This window comes from Suncus etruscus, chromosome 12, assembly GCF_024139225.1.
Source record: "Suncus etruscus isolate mSunEtr1 chromosome 12, mSunEtr1.pri.cur, whole genome shotgun sequence".
In the NCBI taxonomy this organism is placed as follows: domain Eukaryota; kingdom Metazoa; phylum Chordata; class Mammalia; order Eulipotyphla; family Soricidae; genus Suncus; species Suncus etruscus.
In genome coordinates this window covers 102,000,089-102,016,359 of record NC_064859.1, presented here as the reverse complement: position 1 = coordinate 102,016,359, position 16,271 = coordinate 102,000,089, and the positions used below count along the sequence as shown (strand labels likewise).

Here is a 16,271-nt window from a genome sequence, read left to right as displayed (position 1 = left end):
CTGCAGCTGGCTGTTGGCACACAGGAAGGGAGGGAGAGGTGGTGCCAGCAGCCCCAGGGCTTCCTGCTAAGCTGCTGCTGGGCACAGAGACCACCTGGGCACTGCCCACCTCCTGCCACCTCACTGGGACTGTGTCTCACAGAGCCAGGCCACTCCAGACGCCACTGGCTGTGCTCGCCACAACTCATTCCAGAGATTGCTGCGCTGGCCTCCAGTCTGCAGAGAGCACCGTGCCCAGAGCCGACCTCCGGGGCCCTTCCCTGCGAGAAGCCCTCAGCTTCTGCCTAAGCATCTGTGCACAGCTACTGTATCCTGAGGCCACCTGGGGTCCCCACAGCTCTCACTCAAACTAGGGGACACCGGATTCTGCGACCTAAAACACTGCCTTAGGTGGGGCCAGAGGAGAAGGTGCTTGCTTTGAACCCGAGTTTAATCCCCAGCACCCCTAGACTCCCCCAAGCCAGCTAGAAGTGATCCCTAAGTGCAGAGCAGAGAGTAGCTCCCCCGAGCATCGCCAGGTGTGACCCAAAACAAACTGACAAACCCTTTGGGGGGACACGTGGGCGGACAGAGTGCGACTAAGGCCCACAGAACTCCGGGTGGACAACCTGCCAGAAGACCCACCCCTGCTGAGCACAGCTTCACAAGGGGGAAGGATTTCAAGGTGGAAGTTTCGGTTCTTAACAAATAGTTTATTTTCCTTCTTGTTTCTCTATCATGCTGTGAAAGGGCTCCAAGCGTTCCCCTTTCCTTCCAAAGGTTGAAGTTCAGAAAGTCAGCGGTCAACCACAGACTAATCTTCACGTCTTCGCGACCATGTGTGTCGGCTTAGTTTCGAATGGAATATCTCTGTGGGCTTTCCTCGGGAGTGGGTGCATCTAAGTATATAAGGTTCCTATGCGTCATACAAGCTTCGTTTCCCCCCTCTTACCACTTGGCAATACAACCTCAAGTGTGTTTTACACGGCTGTTCCTTGGTCAAGGTCATTTGCAAGAGCAAGTCGGTTTCTGAAGAAATCTTGTTTGGTGGGTGAAGGATCCATTGAGGGAGTTTCATTAGTTTTGTCCCTGTATTCTGATCCACTGGACCTAAAATCTCAGCACACAGATAAAGTACAGGTTGATTTGGTTTGAATTGTTTGCAAATATCTTTTAGCTATCCAAATTGCTTGGCATTCGTCAAGCAGTTGCCCGCTAGATCTGGAAATCACTTTTGTCTTTACCCTGAATTTCACAACCAAGAATGTACACCGCTAAAATTCACACTGAGCGTAAGAAAGTGTTTTTCAGCCCCAATATTTTATGCGGACAATCGTGATCCTTGTGTGTCGGTGTAAGATATTTAATTGTACTGGAGGAATTTAAAAATAAATCGAAATGAATGAAATACGGTTTTGAGTTTAACCCAAACGCCTAACTACTCTATAAGTGATCAAAGTCCGAGACTCGCTCAGTCGGGCTGCAGTTCACTGCCCTCACCTACGTCTCGCTGACCTGGGGGGTTTCCGTTACAAACTCTTGCTTTGGCTTGTTTTCATTTTTAAAGGAAAGGTTTATTGAAGCCATCCACACACACATGCTACATTTGGTAGGAAGCAAAAACGAATACAGTCACAGAGGCAGACAACTGGTCATCTCAACTGCACAGAGGGGACCAAGCCCCAACAATAACCAACCATCGGCTCCCGGGGCAGTCTGGTTGGTGCCACTGCATTATCTGGGTTAAGCTCGGGGATCCATCCCAGCTGTGTACCTTCTCAGCTGTCCGTCAGAAGCCCTGAAGGGAGGCGGCTGCCTGGAAACAGCCCCCCACAAGCTAAGCGGGGGTCCCTGAGCACAAAAGTATGAGCCTGGCACCGTGGCTGTGACCTAGAACCGGGGATCCCAGGGGGGCCCCAAGGGGGTCCTGAGGGGTCTCGCTGGCTGCATGTGGGCACGGTAAAACCTATGTGCTCTGCCCAAAGGTGCCCCGAGAGTCGGCGCAAGGTCCCCTGTGCCCAGACGGATATCTCCTGCCCTAGCTAACTACAGGGCCTTGTGGCTGGAGGACTCCAAGGCCCTGCATTCAAATCAACACAGTTAGGTGCACACCAGGCTCCCACCTACTGCCTAGAGACGAGCTTGGACCCCCTGTACCCCGATGTCGGTGTTGAATGGACCCATCGGGCCTCTGCTCTGGGATGCTGGAAGCGTTTCTCGCTGATCCCAGCAGAGAGGAAAATCCAGCCCCTGAGGCAGCTCTGATCTCGGGCTGCTCATCCCAGTTGGGACTGGCCCTTCTGCACCCCTGGGTGCTCCCCTAAAGCGCCGGCCTATGACCATGGCAGCTGTCCCCGCTCACCCTCCTGGCCTCCAGGAGCCAGCTACCACCGATGGGGCCAGCCAGGGTCCATCTAGGCCTCTCCCCGCCACTCTGGGTCTAAGCCGGGACAGGCCGGGAGGAGGCCGGATGCACCAGGTCCCTCTGGTGTGAGACCAGCGTCTTGTCTCCCCTGGGAGCTCCTACGGCATGGCCTGCAGGACCGTCCCAACATGCAGCGTGGGCAAAGTTTACCTGGACATGGGAAAGCTCTGATGTCACCACCAGCCCCAGGGCCCACAGAAGTCTTCACCAGCTGCGCTCCCATTTCTGAAACAAACGCCAAAAGCGCCCTGTCTCGGTTCCAGGCTCAGCTCCTGCCTCTCTCGCTATTTCTCTCTCTCTCTCTCTCCCTCTCTCTTCTCTCTTTCTTTTTTTTTTTTTTTTTGGTCACACCCAGCTGTGCTCAGGGGTTACCCCTGGCTCTGCGCTCAGAAATCGCTCCTAGCAGGCGCGGGGGACCATATGGGATGCCAGGGATTGAACCCAGTTCTGTCCCAGGTCAGCCTTGTGCAAGGCAAATGCCCTACCGCTGTGCTATCTTTCCCGCCCCTCTTGGGTCACCTCTGCTCCCATTTCTCTACCATTTCCTAATCAGCTAAGAAGTCACCTAGCAGTAACCCCCTGTCATGGCCTCGCCTTCCTGCCCAGGATGGAAAAGGCTCATTTTCAGCTTCTCAGCTCGTGGACCCGGCCCTGCGATCTGTGTCCCTGAAACCACCGAGATGCTCAAGACGCTTCTGACCGACCCCAAAGGGAGCGAACGCAAGGGCCGGTGCATATCTAGGTGCTGGCGTTGGCGTGAGCCCTGGGAGCTGGGAGCAGGTGTGGGCAAATGCTTCAGGGACAGGCAGGATGGGGATGGGGTCCCCCAATGGCTATCCACACCCATCAACAACCTTCCCTTTTGTGACCAGGAGCGACACAGCCGGCTGGGGTGTCCACACAGTGTGGGTGGTGGGTAGAGGGAAGGTGGCATCCCTGTCACAACACCCAGCAGCCTAAGGAAGCTCTTCCAGGTAGGGACAGGCTGGTCCCTGACTCTGCCTGTGGGAACATTAGTGAGCAGATTCCCTGGGGGGGGGGGGGGCAGGCGGCAGGTGACCCTAGGAGAAACACTAGTGGCTGGTGGGAGTAACCCCAGACCCTCTGTGCCCAGAGAGGGGCTGTGTGAAGGGAGAGAGGAACAGAACGGTGGGCAGATGGGCCACCCCTTCTTCCTCCTGCTGCTGCTGCAGCCAACACAGGAGTCTTGGGAACCCCGAAAGTTCGGAACGGACCTACAGATTCAGGCTCAGCTGCTCTTGGACAAGAGCTTCTGTGGAGACTGATGGAGGAAACAGCTGGACAGAGCCCTCTGAGGAAGCAGACTCCTCCCTGTGGGAGTCCTGCAAGTCAGCTTTCAGGGGCCCCAAATTCGAGGCTTAAGAGAGACACACGCTGCTATGTCCCCTAAGCCCGGGCCACCTCACTCACCCTCTGCCCCATCTGGGAACCCCAGTCAACAGCATCTCTTCCCTCACGGGCAAAGGCTGACATGGGAAGATGTAGCCGCAAGAGTCCAGACTATGGGGTTGTCCGCAAAGAACCTTCTAGAAAGGGGCTGTCACTTCCACCCAGGTCAACGACAAGGGCCTCTGAGCTCGGTGTAGCATCAGTCTAGGACACTAAGTCTCCTCCAAACTGCTCAAAGCCACTCAGACATGGTCCAGCCTTGAGTGAGGTGGCGTCTCCTCAGGCCAATTCCAGGGAGCCGTGAGTGGCCCGTTACCACCCAGGATGAACGCACCAAGGGACATCGGTGATTCCAGCCTCGCCCACTCCCTTCCCAAGCCGTGTCCTGGGTGGGAGAGGGCCAGACCCCCCTCAGAGAGACGAAAACCCCTTCCCGGGGTTTCTGCCGCCTCTGGCCCCGTGCCGAGCCTGGTCCCGGAGCCGCGTTCTGGGTGTGTGGGGCCACCAGCCAAACAAGCCCCTAGGGACACAGAAAGGCGTCATTGTAGACAGGCCGGGCGCAGGGACGAAGGGATGAGGCTCCACACAGGCTGCTGTTCCAGCCGGGTTCGGGTTCGAGTCGGACTCGATGCAGAGCAGGAAGTGGACCCATGGGTGGGCGGGGTGGGACTGCTGCCCAGGCCTCCCTCCCCCCACAGCAAAGGTTCTCTCTTTGTCCACACCCCTTCCTGCCCCTTCTCATTCAAGTGTCCCACTTGAGGCTTGGGTTTGGGGGGGGGGGGGGGCTTGTGCTGAGTACGAAGAAAATAATGCTCGGACCCAGGGAAGCATTGAGTTTTTGGGGAGATGCCAGGGCTCCCCCACCTACCCTTGTATGAGCAGAGATCGGCCAGCATAGAAAGGGCCAGAGAAAAAGAGAGAGGCCAGCAGGAAGGGCCCTTGCCCGGGTTCAGTCCACTCCTAAGCACTGCCAGGAGTGAGTCCTGAGCACCATTGGTTTTTGATCCCCAATAAAAACTCAAGGAAGAGATATGCTCCAGCTGCTGTTCCATCACAGAGTCCCCCCAAATGCTCAAGGACAGCACCGCCAGTAGGGAAGAATGGGGGGACACGAAGCAGCACCAGGCTTCTCCCCCATTTTCATCAGTGCCCCATGATGCAAGATGGAATCTCAACAAAACGTCAGGCCAAGGCTGGGCCTCCGGAATGGAAAAGCCGGCCCAGAGGGGCCAAGGAGGCTGTGGGAGCCAGTCTGCCACGGGCAAACTGGAAGGCCCTGCCCATGGGACCCCCTGCTGCAATCTCCCTCCAAGACCGCGGAGGGTGGGGTCCGGGGGTTCCCTCCTGGGGTCTTGGGGACTCTCAGAACAAAGGACTGGGGGAGCCCCTGGTTCTGTGCAGCTGGTGGGGAAAATTCAAAGAAAATAGACTGTTCCGACCTAAGTCTATTCTGGCCTCTCCTCCCTGTTCCTCCCCAATCTGGCCAGTGCCAACGAGGACGCCCCATCTCGAGGCCTCCCCCTGCCGAAGGGGTCGGAGCAACGGCCGCAAGACTCCGCACTAATCCCGCTCCCCAGAGTAGAGACAACCCACCCCCACCCCGGCCCGGCACCGCTCCCATCTGCAGCCTTGCAACCAGGAGAAGCGAGGCAGGAGAGATGGGTAGGCCTTGGGCGAGGCTCCTGGCTCAGTGCTCCTTCTCTGACCTCTCCTGCCTGCCCCCTACTGGTCCCAAGCGTGGCCTCAAGTGTCCAGCCGGTGGTTTAGACTGTGAGAACCATGAATACCCCCGGCCAGGCAGGTGAGGGTGAGTCGCAGGGCTCTGCTCCTCCCCATGCTGCTTCCAGCTCCTTCCCTTGTGAGGACCTGACTCGGGCCCAGCGGTGCCAGGGCAGAGCAGAGAGCAGCAGGCCCGGGCACTGCCCCGAGAGGTGGCCAGCCTGAGCCCCGACGGACACCCCAGAAGTGCGGCTACTCACTTCTTTTTAAAGAGCTTGCGGAAGGAGCTGCGGAAGCCCCCTTTCTGGTCCTGCCGGGGGTTCTGGTCGCTGAACGAAGTCTGTTCGCTCTCTCTCTCCTCCTTGGGACAGAACCTGGTGGCGTCTTCTAAATGCATCTCCTGGAAACACAAAAAGAGGGTGCTGGTAAGCTCGGGCAGTGCCTGATGGTGGGCAGGCCCTTCTGCACGCCTCCCTCCCAGCACCTTGAGACACTGGCAGGGCAGAAAGGGGGGACCTTCCCCAGGGACATTTCCAGGTAGAACGCAACCAGGAATAGAGACCCACAGATGCTCAAGGACAGATGTGCCTTCCTCTCCTAGTGAACCCCTTTTCTTTCCCATATGCCTAAGCAGATGCCTCACATGGGCAAAGCCTTAAGCCTGCCCTTCCCCGAGCACTGCCAGCAAAAAATGTCGACCAGAGACAGCGAGTGATTCTGAGTAGCCCAAGAGATTCTCAAGCTGTCAGCGTACAGGGCATCCCAATTTGCCCTAAAAGGCCCAGGAGACGTGGCCAGGTGAGCAGAGAAGCGGGCAGTAAAAGGACTCAGGAAACTTGACATCACTTTAGGACTTCACTTGGGTGTCCTCACAGGTGTGAGGAAATGAACCCCAAGATTCCCAGCAAAACCTGGCCTCCCTTTCCCGGGCCAGGACCCCGAGGGTGCCACTTCGGTCAGGAGCGCAAGACTTTGGGATTGTCTGTGGGCACCCTGGCACCTCTGCTGTGGTCCTGTGTTGCCCAGACACTGACCACTCCCCACTAACATTGCTAGGAGTTAGCCTCTAGGTTCTCCCCAGGACTTGGGAGCACCCCCAAATGTAGATTCCTGAGTCTGCACCCCGAGTTTTTGACCCGACCCTTCAGAGCGAGGCTGAGTCAATCCTTCAGGGGGGCTGTCCACCTGTGGATCCTGGGCCTGGCCACTTCACAGAGTGGACACCCCAGGCCGACCTGGTGCCACTCACACACGAGGGGGTCTGCCTTCCACCAGCCAGTCCCATCTGTGGGCAAGTGTTGGGGTGAGCTGGAGTGGCAGCCGCCAGCAGCTGAGGGGGCTCTTGGAATGTGATGGGGAACCTGGCTCATATCTGGGCGCGGGTCTCCGTACTGTCAGCCACACACTGGCTCTCACTGGGCCTTCACCCACCGCCTTGCAGGTACCATGGACAGACCCGAGAAATCAAACTTGTCCCCCAAGCGCACAGAAGCGCCGGGTCAGACTCGAACTCAGAATTCTGGGCAGGTGTAGTCCAGACATTGCAGGGCCAGGGGGTGGCCGGCGGGGCTGGGCCCGATGGAGGAGGCGCCATGGTCTTCCCGCCGGAGCAGGAAAGACAGGGTGTTGGCTGCAGAAAGAGCTCTGTGTGTCTGTGCATCTTGTGTATGTTTGTTTTGCGTGTCTCTCTGTGTCTCTGCGTATCTCTGTCTGTAGGTCTGTATCTCTGTGCATATCTCTGTATCTCTGTGTCTGTGTATATGTGTACTCCACCCTATAACATATAAACATGCTCCTCAGCCCTTACAGAAGGGGCCGTGGGTCTCAGATCCCCCTGCCTTGTACCACCAGACAGATGAATGCACACGCATACACGCACGCGCACACACACACACACACACACACACACACACACACGCAGACACGTGCAAGCTCGTGCACAGCGCGAACAAGACACTGGCACTCTTGCTGGACACGGGTAGGCACACGCCCGCAGCTCACGCCACACTCGGGCACTGAGCTCTTGCACGCACAGGCACGAACATGCACACACAAGGCGCAGACCAGGGTGCACGTGCCCCGTCCCTCTCCACGTCCACCCTGTCTGCCTCTTGCCAAAAAAATGTGTTCAGAACCAGAAATAAGCAAGTGAACTCTTTGCAAGTTTGAAAAATTTACTGATCACCAGAAAGCAAAGCCGTGTGTTGGCGGGGCTCCCTCTGTTCCCTTCTGGGGCTGGGGGTTCCTCTCCAAACGACCCTCACTCACTCCCAGAGCCCAGGGATGCTGCAGGCTGCAGTCAGGCACCGCCCCAGCCCCTTGCGTGCTGTGCAAATGGGGGCCGTGTCTGGGAAGGGCGATTGTTGGTCTCCGAAGATCTGGCGCACTGGATAGAGGGACATTCTAAGGAGCTTGGGGAATAATAAAAGCACTTTTGAGAGCTTCTAAGATGCGCTGGAGCAGGGAGGGGACTGGCCACAGCTGCAGGGCCCGCTCTGCCTTTGCCTGTGCTGGAAGCAGAGAAGACGCCTCCAAGACTTGGGGGCCCAGACCCCAAGACTCTTCCCTCCCCAACCTCTTTCTGGACTCCCTCCTGCCTGCCCTGGCATTGGCGCGACCCTCCCTCTGCCTAGGCGGCTTTTCGCATCATCTCAGAGGCCTCTAAGCGTTTCCTGGCCAGCGGGGCGTCCCCTATCATTGCGCCCTGACTGTGTCCTCTGCTGGAGGACAGAGGCTGTGGGCCAAATACTGGGGCTCGGGGCAAGGCCGGCATGGGGATCGTAGAATAAATAAATCCGGGATTCCTGCAGTCGCTGGGGGAAACCGAGTGCAGGAGGGCCAGAGCAGCGTGGGTCCCGGGAACCCCCTGGACTAGGGCAGGCGTCCTAACATGTTCCAAAAATCTGGCAGGGTTACCAGGGGCAGCGCAGGGCGGCCTGGAAGCCGCCTGGGTCCGTCTGCGCAGGTGCTTGTGGGTGTGAGCGCGCCCAGGACCTCTCTGGCTCCAAAGGCTGAGTGCTCAAAGGTGGTACGCATAGATGCCAGGGCTGCGCTTGGCAACGCCAATCCTGAGGCTAGTGCCAGGAAGGGAGGTGCGAAATCTCCGGAGGAGATGGGTGGACAGTGGTGGGGCAGGAGGAGACACGCTGCCAGAGCTGTCCTCGCCTGGTCTCCCAGGTCCTCCCCTCTACCGTGTGTCCTGACAGTCCACTGGGAGCCCCAAGACCGCACCCCTTGACCTCTGGAGCTGTTGGGGAGCAAAACAGACACGGGGGCTGCAAAAGGAATAAACCCAGCGTTCCCTCGCTCGCTTGGGGAGAAGGAACCAAGAACGGGTGGGCCTCCAGAGGGGCGTGGACCCCGGGAACCCCCTTTCCATCTCCATCCATAAAGGCGCAACCGGGGAACCCTAGCCTGCTCCAACAGTCTGGCAGGATCACCGGGGGATAAGTTGAGTACGGCATGGCGCGTGCCCTGGGAGCCCTCTTGGAGGTCGGGCCGCGCCCTGCCAGCCCGGAGCGGTGCGCGCTTGGAGAGGCGCGCGCTTGGAGCTGGAGCTGGAGAGGAGAGGCGCGCTCGGCTGGAGAGGGCGGCTCGGTGCTGGGCGCGCCCCGGGGGTCCCCCCTGCCATCCCCTGCGCGCGGGGAGGGGCCGAGCCGTTACTTTACCCGCCTTACTTCCAGATAGGTCTGCTTTTCGCTCTGGGACCTCTGCTGGGGGAAGAAGGTCCGCGGCGCCGCGGCGCGCGAGGGCGCGGGGCGCTCGGCCTTGAGGGGCACGCGGCCTCCGCTGCTGCTGCGGGTGCTGTAGAGGCGCGGGGCGGCCCCGTCGGCCGCGGGCGAGCGGGGGAACTCCTTGAGCGAGCGGCTCAGCGGCTTGGCCTTGCCGTGCGCCTGGCCCTGCGCCCCGGCCGGGGACGCGGCGCCCTTGGGCAGCGGCTCGGGGCGCTCGGCCTCCACGTAGCTGACGGGCCGCAGGAAGCAGATGTCCAGGCTGGACTCGGACGAGCCGGCCGAGCCCGCGTCGAAGAGCCCGGGCGCCTGGAAGGGCTCGTCGGGGAAGGGCGCGGGCAGCGCGAACAGGTCGCCGGCGCAGCCCCCGTACTCGAAGTCGTCGTAGGCGGCCGCCACGAAGCCCCCGCGCGCCTCGGCCAGCTCGGCCGGGCCCCGCAGCGAGCGCTCGGACGGGGGGCCCAGCTCGGCGGGCGACGGCTCGAAGTCCAGCTCGGGGATGGCCTGGAGGGGCCCGGGCAGCGCCTTCGCGTCCGGGTCGGCGCGCGTCGGTGGATGCTCCCAGTCTCCTCCGGCTTTGGAGGGGGCCAGGTCCAGCAGGCCGGGAGGGGGGCCCTTCTTGGACGGGGCCAGCAGGTGCCTTCAGAGGGGGAGACAGACGGGGCCAAGGTCAGTGGCCCTCTAGATCACTCCCTAGGGAGCGCACGACCACCAGCCTCGCCTTCCACCCCCAGACCTCGCTAGGGGCCTCGCTGGGGACTCCCGGGCCTGGAATCGTGGGGCCCACCATGAGGTGGAGAGCTGGGCAGCCTCGACACGAAGCCCACGAGCCTCCAGTGGGCAGCCCCAGGGTGAAACCACAGCGGTTCCATGCACCCACCCGTTCATGGCCATGTTCTTCTTCTGGTTTGTTTTTTGGGTCACACCAAGCAGCACTCAGGGGTTCCTCCTGACTCTACGCTCAGAAATCGCTCTGGCTGGCTCAGGGGACCCTATGGGATGGCGGGGTTCGAACCACCATCTGTCCTGGATCTGCTACGTGCAAGGCAAACGCCCTACCGCTGTGCTATCTCTCTGATCTCTCATGGCTACGTTCTAACCCGTAAACCCCACTTGGAGGGGGGATGATGGAGGAGGCCCCGGTTATTTGGAATTTGGCCGCAGAACTGACAGAATGCAAACCCCCCCCTCCCTACCGCCCCTGGCCTGGCCTGGCTGCACTCCTGCCCCACTCCAGCATGTGGGGCTGGGTGGAAAGGCGGGAGCTCAGTCTGGCCAGGGAGTGGGTGATGTCCAGGGATTACCCTATTGTGTGCTGCCTGGACTCAGTTCTCTGTTTGGGACACAGGAACCAACTAGCAGCTGTATGATTCCCCTCCCTACCCTTTCACTCCTGAGCACAGAGCCAGGAATAAGCCACACAGAAAACACACAGAAACAAGACTGGGGCAGTTGTGGGTCTCTCCTGGAAATAAGCCCTGGCCACCTGCTGCAAACCCAAGAGACGTCTCTGGATTTCATGGTTTTGGTCTCTACTACTGAGCTGCAGACATGCCCAAGCCTGTCTCTCTCAGGATGGGTCCTGAAAGGACTTCTGTGAAGGGCTGGCCTGGCTCAGCTCTGGACGGCTTCTCAGCCTCGTTCCTAGGAGGAAGCCGGGCAGGTTTCTTCCTCCCCTGCCTGCCACATGGCCATTCCATCTGCCCCCGAAGCCTGGGTGACAGGCGCTGAGGACTCGTCTCCACTGCCGACCAGCTCTTCCTTTCGAGGATCATTCCTGGCCTCCTAACTTACAGCCATCAGAGGTCAGCATGATAGGAAGTGGGGAAGGTGGTTGCTTTGCACGCAGCCAGCCTGAGTTTGAGCCCCGGCTCCACGGAGGCTCCTCTGAGCACTGCCGGGAGTGGCCCCAAACAAAACTATCAGTGTTGAACTCAGCCCTGCCCCCCTTTCTTTTACGTCACTGTAACGTAATAAGCTTGCCTTGCCTAGAAAGAACAGGGGGTAAGGGCTTGCCTTGCACACGGCTGACCCTGGTTCCTAAATATTTGGCCCCCGTGTGGCCCCAAGCTGTGTCAGAGTAATCCCTTAGTACCACTGGCTGTAAACCCCTTACCTAGAAAGATAGCTTTTTGCATGACGCGTGCTTTTTTTGTTTTAAGGGAGGCCACATTCAGCGGCGCTCAGGGCTTACTCCTGGCTCTGCACTCAGGAATCACTCCTGGCGATGCTCAAGGGACCATAAGGGGTGCCGGGGATCAAACCGGGGTCTGCCATGTGCAAGGCAAGTGGTGTCCGCACTGTGCTATCATCTCTCTAGCCCCAATCTCTTCTTTTTCTTGAAGATAATAAAGCACAAAGCAGACATGTTGCGGCTGTGGAGCCCAGGTTTAGGAGAGCCCTGGGCTCCAGTCAGTGGAGGGGCCACTTGGGAGGAGATCCTGGGTGTGAACTGGCCCAGTCCTCACCCTAAGGAGGCCTAATTGGTTGTAAAGGGGTGTGAACTCAGCAGAGTACGGGTTGGTGCACGCTGAAAGGGCGCCCATGGGGAACTCAATCAGCCAGCACCTGGCCTGTGTGGGCATCACGGGAAATCTGGGGGACACTGTCACAGTGGGGGCAGGGTCCCACACCAGCAGGTGCTTACGTGACGGCGCCGCTGGCGGCTGCGAGGGGCTGCAGCAGGTCTTCGGGGTGCAGGCCGCCATCCCGCACGGCCTCGGGGCAGGACCCGTCCTGGCCCCCAGCGCACTGCGAGGCCAGCCCCTTGTACAGTTTGGCCATGGACGACCTGGACGGAGGGAACGAGGAAAGGTGGCCCCAACATTTGGGGCTGTCCGGTCCCACTGAAGCCCCCTACTCCCCACTTCTCCCCAAGCCTTCGAGGGCTAGAGACATGGAATTCCAGGACACGGGGTGGGCCTGATGACAGCTGCTGCAGAGACCAGCTGGTTGGGGATTCCCTGGGGTGACTGCACACACACACCCCGACTAACATTTGTCTCGTTTGTGCTGAACCTCCCATGAGGACCGGCTCGGAACAGGCCAGGCTTTGTGGCCACGTCCTGGCACGTCCCCTGTGACCCACGGTCTGATGGGACAAGGGACGGGGCAGGCCACTCAGCAGGTGCAGCAGCCTGTTCCACTGGTTTGGAAAGTAGGGAAGAAAGTGCTGAGTTCAAGTATGGCTCATGGACCCTGTCTCGGATCGCTCGGTGTGTGTTTATGGAAGAAAGTAGGTTTATGGAACAGCCAGAGGTTGAGAAACATGAATGAACACGAAATAGGCGCCGGAGAGACAGCATGCAGAAGGACAGTGGTTCAAATCCCGGCATCCCATAGGGTCCCAGAGCCTGCCAGGAGCAAGTTCTGAGTGTAGAGCCAGGAGGAACCCCTGAGCACTGCTGGGTGGGACCCAAAAACCAAAAAACCAAAACCAGAAACAAAACCCCACGGATTCACAGCTCCAGGGGAAGCGTGTTAAACCACAGTCCTGAATCCAACGGGTCCGAGAAACATCAACTAAATAAGTCACAGCTCCTAAAATTAAAAATAAGGAGCTGCAGTAATAGTGCAGGGAGGGGAGTCTGCCTGGCACGTGGCTGACCCGGGTTCGATCTCGCCATCCCATAGGGTCCCCCGAGTCTGCCAGGAGTGTCCCTGGGTGCAGAGCCAGGAGTCACTGGATGGCACACATGTGAAAAAGAAAAATGGTTTAGACCCAGTGGTCCTCAAACTATGGCCCGCGGGCCACACGTTGTATTTGCATCTGTTTTGTTTCTTCATTGCAAATAAGATAGATGCAGTGTGCATAAGAATTCGTTCCTAAGTTTTGTTTTTACTAGAGTCAGACCCTCCAGTGGTCTGAGGGACCGTGAACTGGCCCCCTGTTGAAAAAGTTTGAGGACCCCTGGTAGACGCTCCAGTGGTCCTCAAACTGTGGCCCGCGGGCCACATATTGTATTTGCATCTGTTTTGTTTCTTCATTGCCAAATAAGATCCATGCAGTGTGCCTAAGAATTCGTTCCTAAGTTTTGTTGTTACTAGAGTCAGCCCCTGCAATGGTCTGAGGGACAGTGAGTGACCTGGGCCCCTGTTGAAAAAGCTTGAGGACCCCTGGTAGAGATGCCATGCAGAGACACAGAGAATGGGGGCCGAGAGGAAGCTCGCCACAAGGCAGGGGGGACGCTGCGGGCAGGGAAGAGAAGGCCTCGCGCTGACCCCGACCCCTGCACGCCTAGGGGGGGACGGAGGGGAGGACGAGGAGCAGCCCGCGCCTCCCGGGGTCCCGCGGCCCGCCGCCCCGCCCGCCCGGCCCGGCCCGGCCCGGTCACTTCTTGAGGCGCTTGCGCTTCTGGATGAGCAGGTCCTCGTTGCCCTGGAAGAGCAGCGTGTAGTGGGCGATGAAGACGCGCAGGCGCTGCACGCACACCAGCAGCAGGTAGTAGTCGGGGTGCTCCTGCTCCGTGAACTTGAGCACGTTCTGCGGGGCAGGGGGCGGGCTCAGCGGGCGCGGGCGGAGGGAGGCGCGGGAGCAGGGCGGTCCCCCACCGGGCAGACCCGTTCCCGCGGAGCGCAGAGGGCGCGCACCTGGACAAGGCACAGACCGACCCCTGGGCTCTGGCCCGGGCGGAGAGGCGTGGCCCCGGGAGGGGCGTGGTTAGACGAGGGGCGTGGCCACGGGCAAGGCGTGGCCCTGGGCCAACGGACGGCTCCGAACAGATGGGGCGCGTCTTGGATCAGGGGCGTGGCAGGACGCGGCTCCACCCGGGAGCGAGTCCCCAGATAGATGGGCGTGTCTATGCAAATGAACAGAGGGGCGTGTCCCTGCTAGGGACTTGTCTCTGGCTAGGGGCGTGTCCCCAGATGGGTAGGCGTAGCTATGTAAATGAGCAGAGGGGCGTGTCTATGATCGTAGGGTTGTGTCTCTTATTAGGAACTTGTCTCTGGCCAGGGGTGTTCTCTGGGGAAAGGGGGCGTGTCCTCGAACAGAGGGGCGTGTCTTTGATCAGGGGCGTGGCAGGGCGCGGCTCCACCAAGGGGCGTGTCCCCAGCCGGGTGGGCGTATCTATGCAAATGAAAGGGGCATGTCCTTAGTAGAGACTTGTCTCTGGCCAGGGGCGTGTTCCCAGACGGATGGGCGTGTCTACGCAAATGAGCATATGGGGTGTGTCTATGTTCGTAGGGGCGTGTCTCTTACCAGGAACTTGTCTCTGGCCAGGGGCGTGTCCCCAGACGGGTGGGCGTGCCTATGCAAATGAGCAAAGGGGCGTATCTATGCTCTTAGGGGCGTGTCTCTTACCAGGGAGTTGTCTCTGGCCAGGGGTGTGTCCCCATGTGGGTGGGCGTGTCTATGCAAACGAGCAGATGGGCATGTCTGTGCTCGTAGGGGCGTGTCCCTTACTAGGGACTTGTCTCTGGCCGGGGGCGTGTCTCTGGGGAAGGGGGCGTGTCCCGGCAGAGGGCCCGTCCTCAGGTAGGTAGGCATGCAGGCGTCCCTGGGCAAATGGTCGTCCCCGAGCAGCCGGGTGGGCAGGTGGGCGTCTGGGCAGGGGCCTAGCCGCAGGTAGAGGGGCGTCTCTGGGTACATAGGGGTGTTCCCTGGGCACAAGGAGGTCTCTGGGCAGGCGGGTGTGTCTCCTGGCAAAGGAGCAGATGGCTGCCCCCCTTGAGCAAACCAGCAAGCAAGGCCTAGGCGGGGACCATCACCAGGACCCCCACAGACCCCCGGGAGCACCCCCTCGACTGTGCATTCCGCTCATGGGCCCACCACAGTGAGTGCCTAAGTCACAGGGGCCTAGCTGACGGATGGATGCTCTGAGCTGGCTAAGGTGCAGAGGTTAGAAGGGAATGGTGACACCAGTTGCACCCTGAAGAATCCCCCCATGACTTTTGAGAAACACCCACTGAGAAGCACTTCTCAAGGCTCAGCAGGCTCGGAATGGGGGGGGGCAAGGGCCATACCCCAGGGGGACTCCCCCTTACCTGCAGGTGGATTAGGTACTCGGGAATTCGCTGCACTATGTGGAAAAACAGGGTGTAGATGTCCGACTTGATCTCCTCGTCACCCTGAAGGGAAGAAAGGGGGTCACCCTGCCATCCCCCAGTGAGGGGGGCCCCCTCCAGAGCTGCTTCTTCCCCTGGATGGCCAGGATGCGGGTCCCAACTGCCACGGGGTTGGTGCTGTGTGGGGACAGGCTCAGGAGACAGTGCTCCCGGGGCAGGGAGCATCCAGAACCTTCCCCAGCGCTGCCCCACCTGGTCCAGCCCCCAGCCTAAATGGGATGGGTGCAGGGGCCCCTAGCGAGTGGGTGGTCAGGTGTGCAAGAGAGACTCACTTCCTTGAGGGCCACCACATGCACCAGCGCGATGCACTCGGGCAGGTCCCGCAGGTAGGCCACGTAGTAGTCCAGGAAGTTGTTCTGGGAAACACAGAAGAGCCGGCCCATGCTGGCCTCACCACAGCCCACGACCATCCTGCGTCCCCCGTGGCCTAGCAGGGATCAGTGCCCGCCGACTGGGCCCGTGAATACAATTCACTTCCTTAGTTCTCGATTTTTTTTTTTAATTCTCTTGATTTTGTTTTTGTTTTTGTTTTTGGGTCACACCCCACGGTGCTCAGGGGTTACTTCTGGCTGTCTGCTCAGAAATAGCTCCTGGCAGTCACGGGGGACCCTATGGGACACCGGGATTCGAACCAACCACCTTTGGTCCTGGATCGGCTGCTTGCAAGGCAAACACCACTGTACTATCTCTCCGGGCCCTTAATTCTCTTGATTTTAAGTAAAACAAGACTGACACACATACTGGCTCAGATGGGAAGGAAGGAAGCGAGAGAGGGAGAGAGGAGGGAGGGAGAGAGAGAAGGCAGAAAAGGAAGGAAGGAAGGAAGGAAGGAAGGAAGGAAGGAAGGAAGGAAGGAAGGAAGGAAGGAAGGAAGGAAGGAAGGAAGGAAGGAAGGAAGGAAGGAGGGAAGGAGGGAGGGAGGGAGGGAGGGAGGGAGGGAG

General features: G+C 59.5%; 1 protein-coding gene across 1 annotated transcript in view; it reads right to left on the bottom strand.

The window, feature by feature from the left end:
- Nucleotides 1-972: 972 nt before the first annotated feature.
- Nucleotides 973-16,271, bottom strand: part of ARHGEF33 (Rho guanine nucleotide exchange factor 33) — a 46,487-nt gene continuing 31,188 nt past the window's right edge. Inside the window, exons 11-18 of the mRNA XM_049784298.1 lie at nt 15,603-15,686; nt 15,250-15,333; nt 13,599-13,747; nt 11,912-12,055; nt 9,202-9,904; nt 5,794-5,933; nt 2,555-2,629; nt 973-1,089 (exon numbers count right to left, since the gene is read on the bottom strand). Of these exons, the coding sequence (XP_049640255.1) occupies nt 2,578-2,629; nt 5,794-5,933; nt 9,202-9,904; nt 11,912-12,055; nt 13,599-13,747; nt 15,250-15,333; nt 15,603-15,686 (1,356 nt within the window). The 3' untranslated portion in view covers nt 973-1,089; nt 2,555-2,577. The remainder of the gene's footprint in view (nt 1,090-2,554; nt 2,630-5,793; nt 5,934-9,201; nt 9,905-11,911; nt 12,056-13,598; nt 13,748-15,249; nt 15,334-15,602; nt 15,687-16,271) is intronic.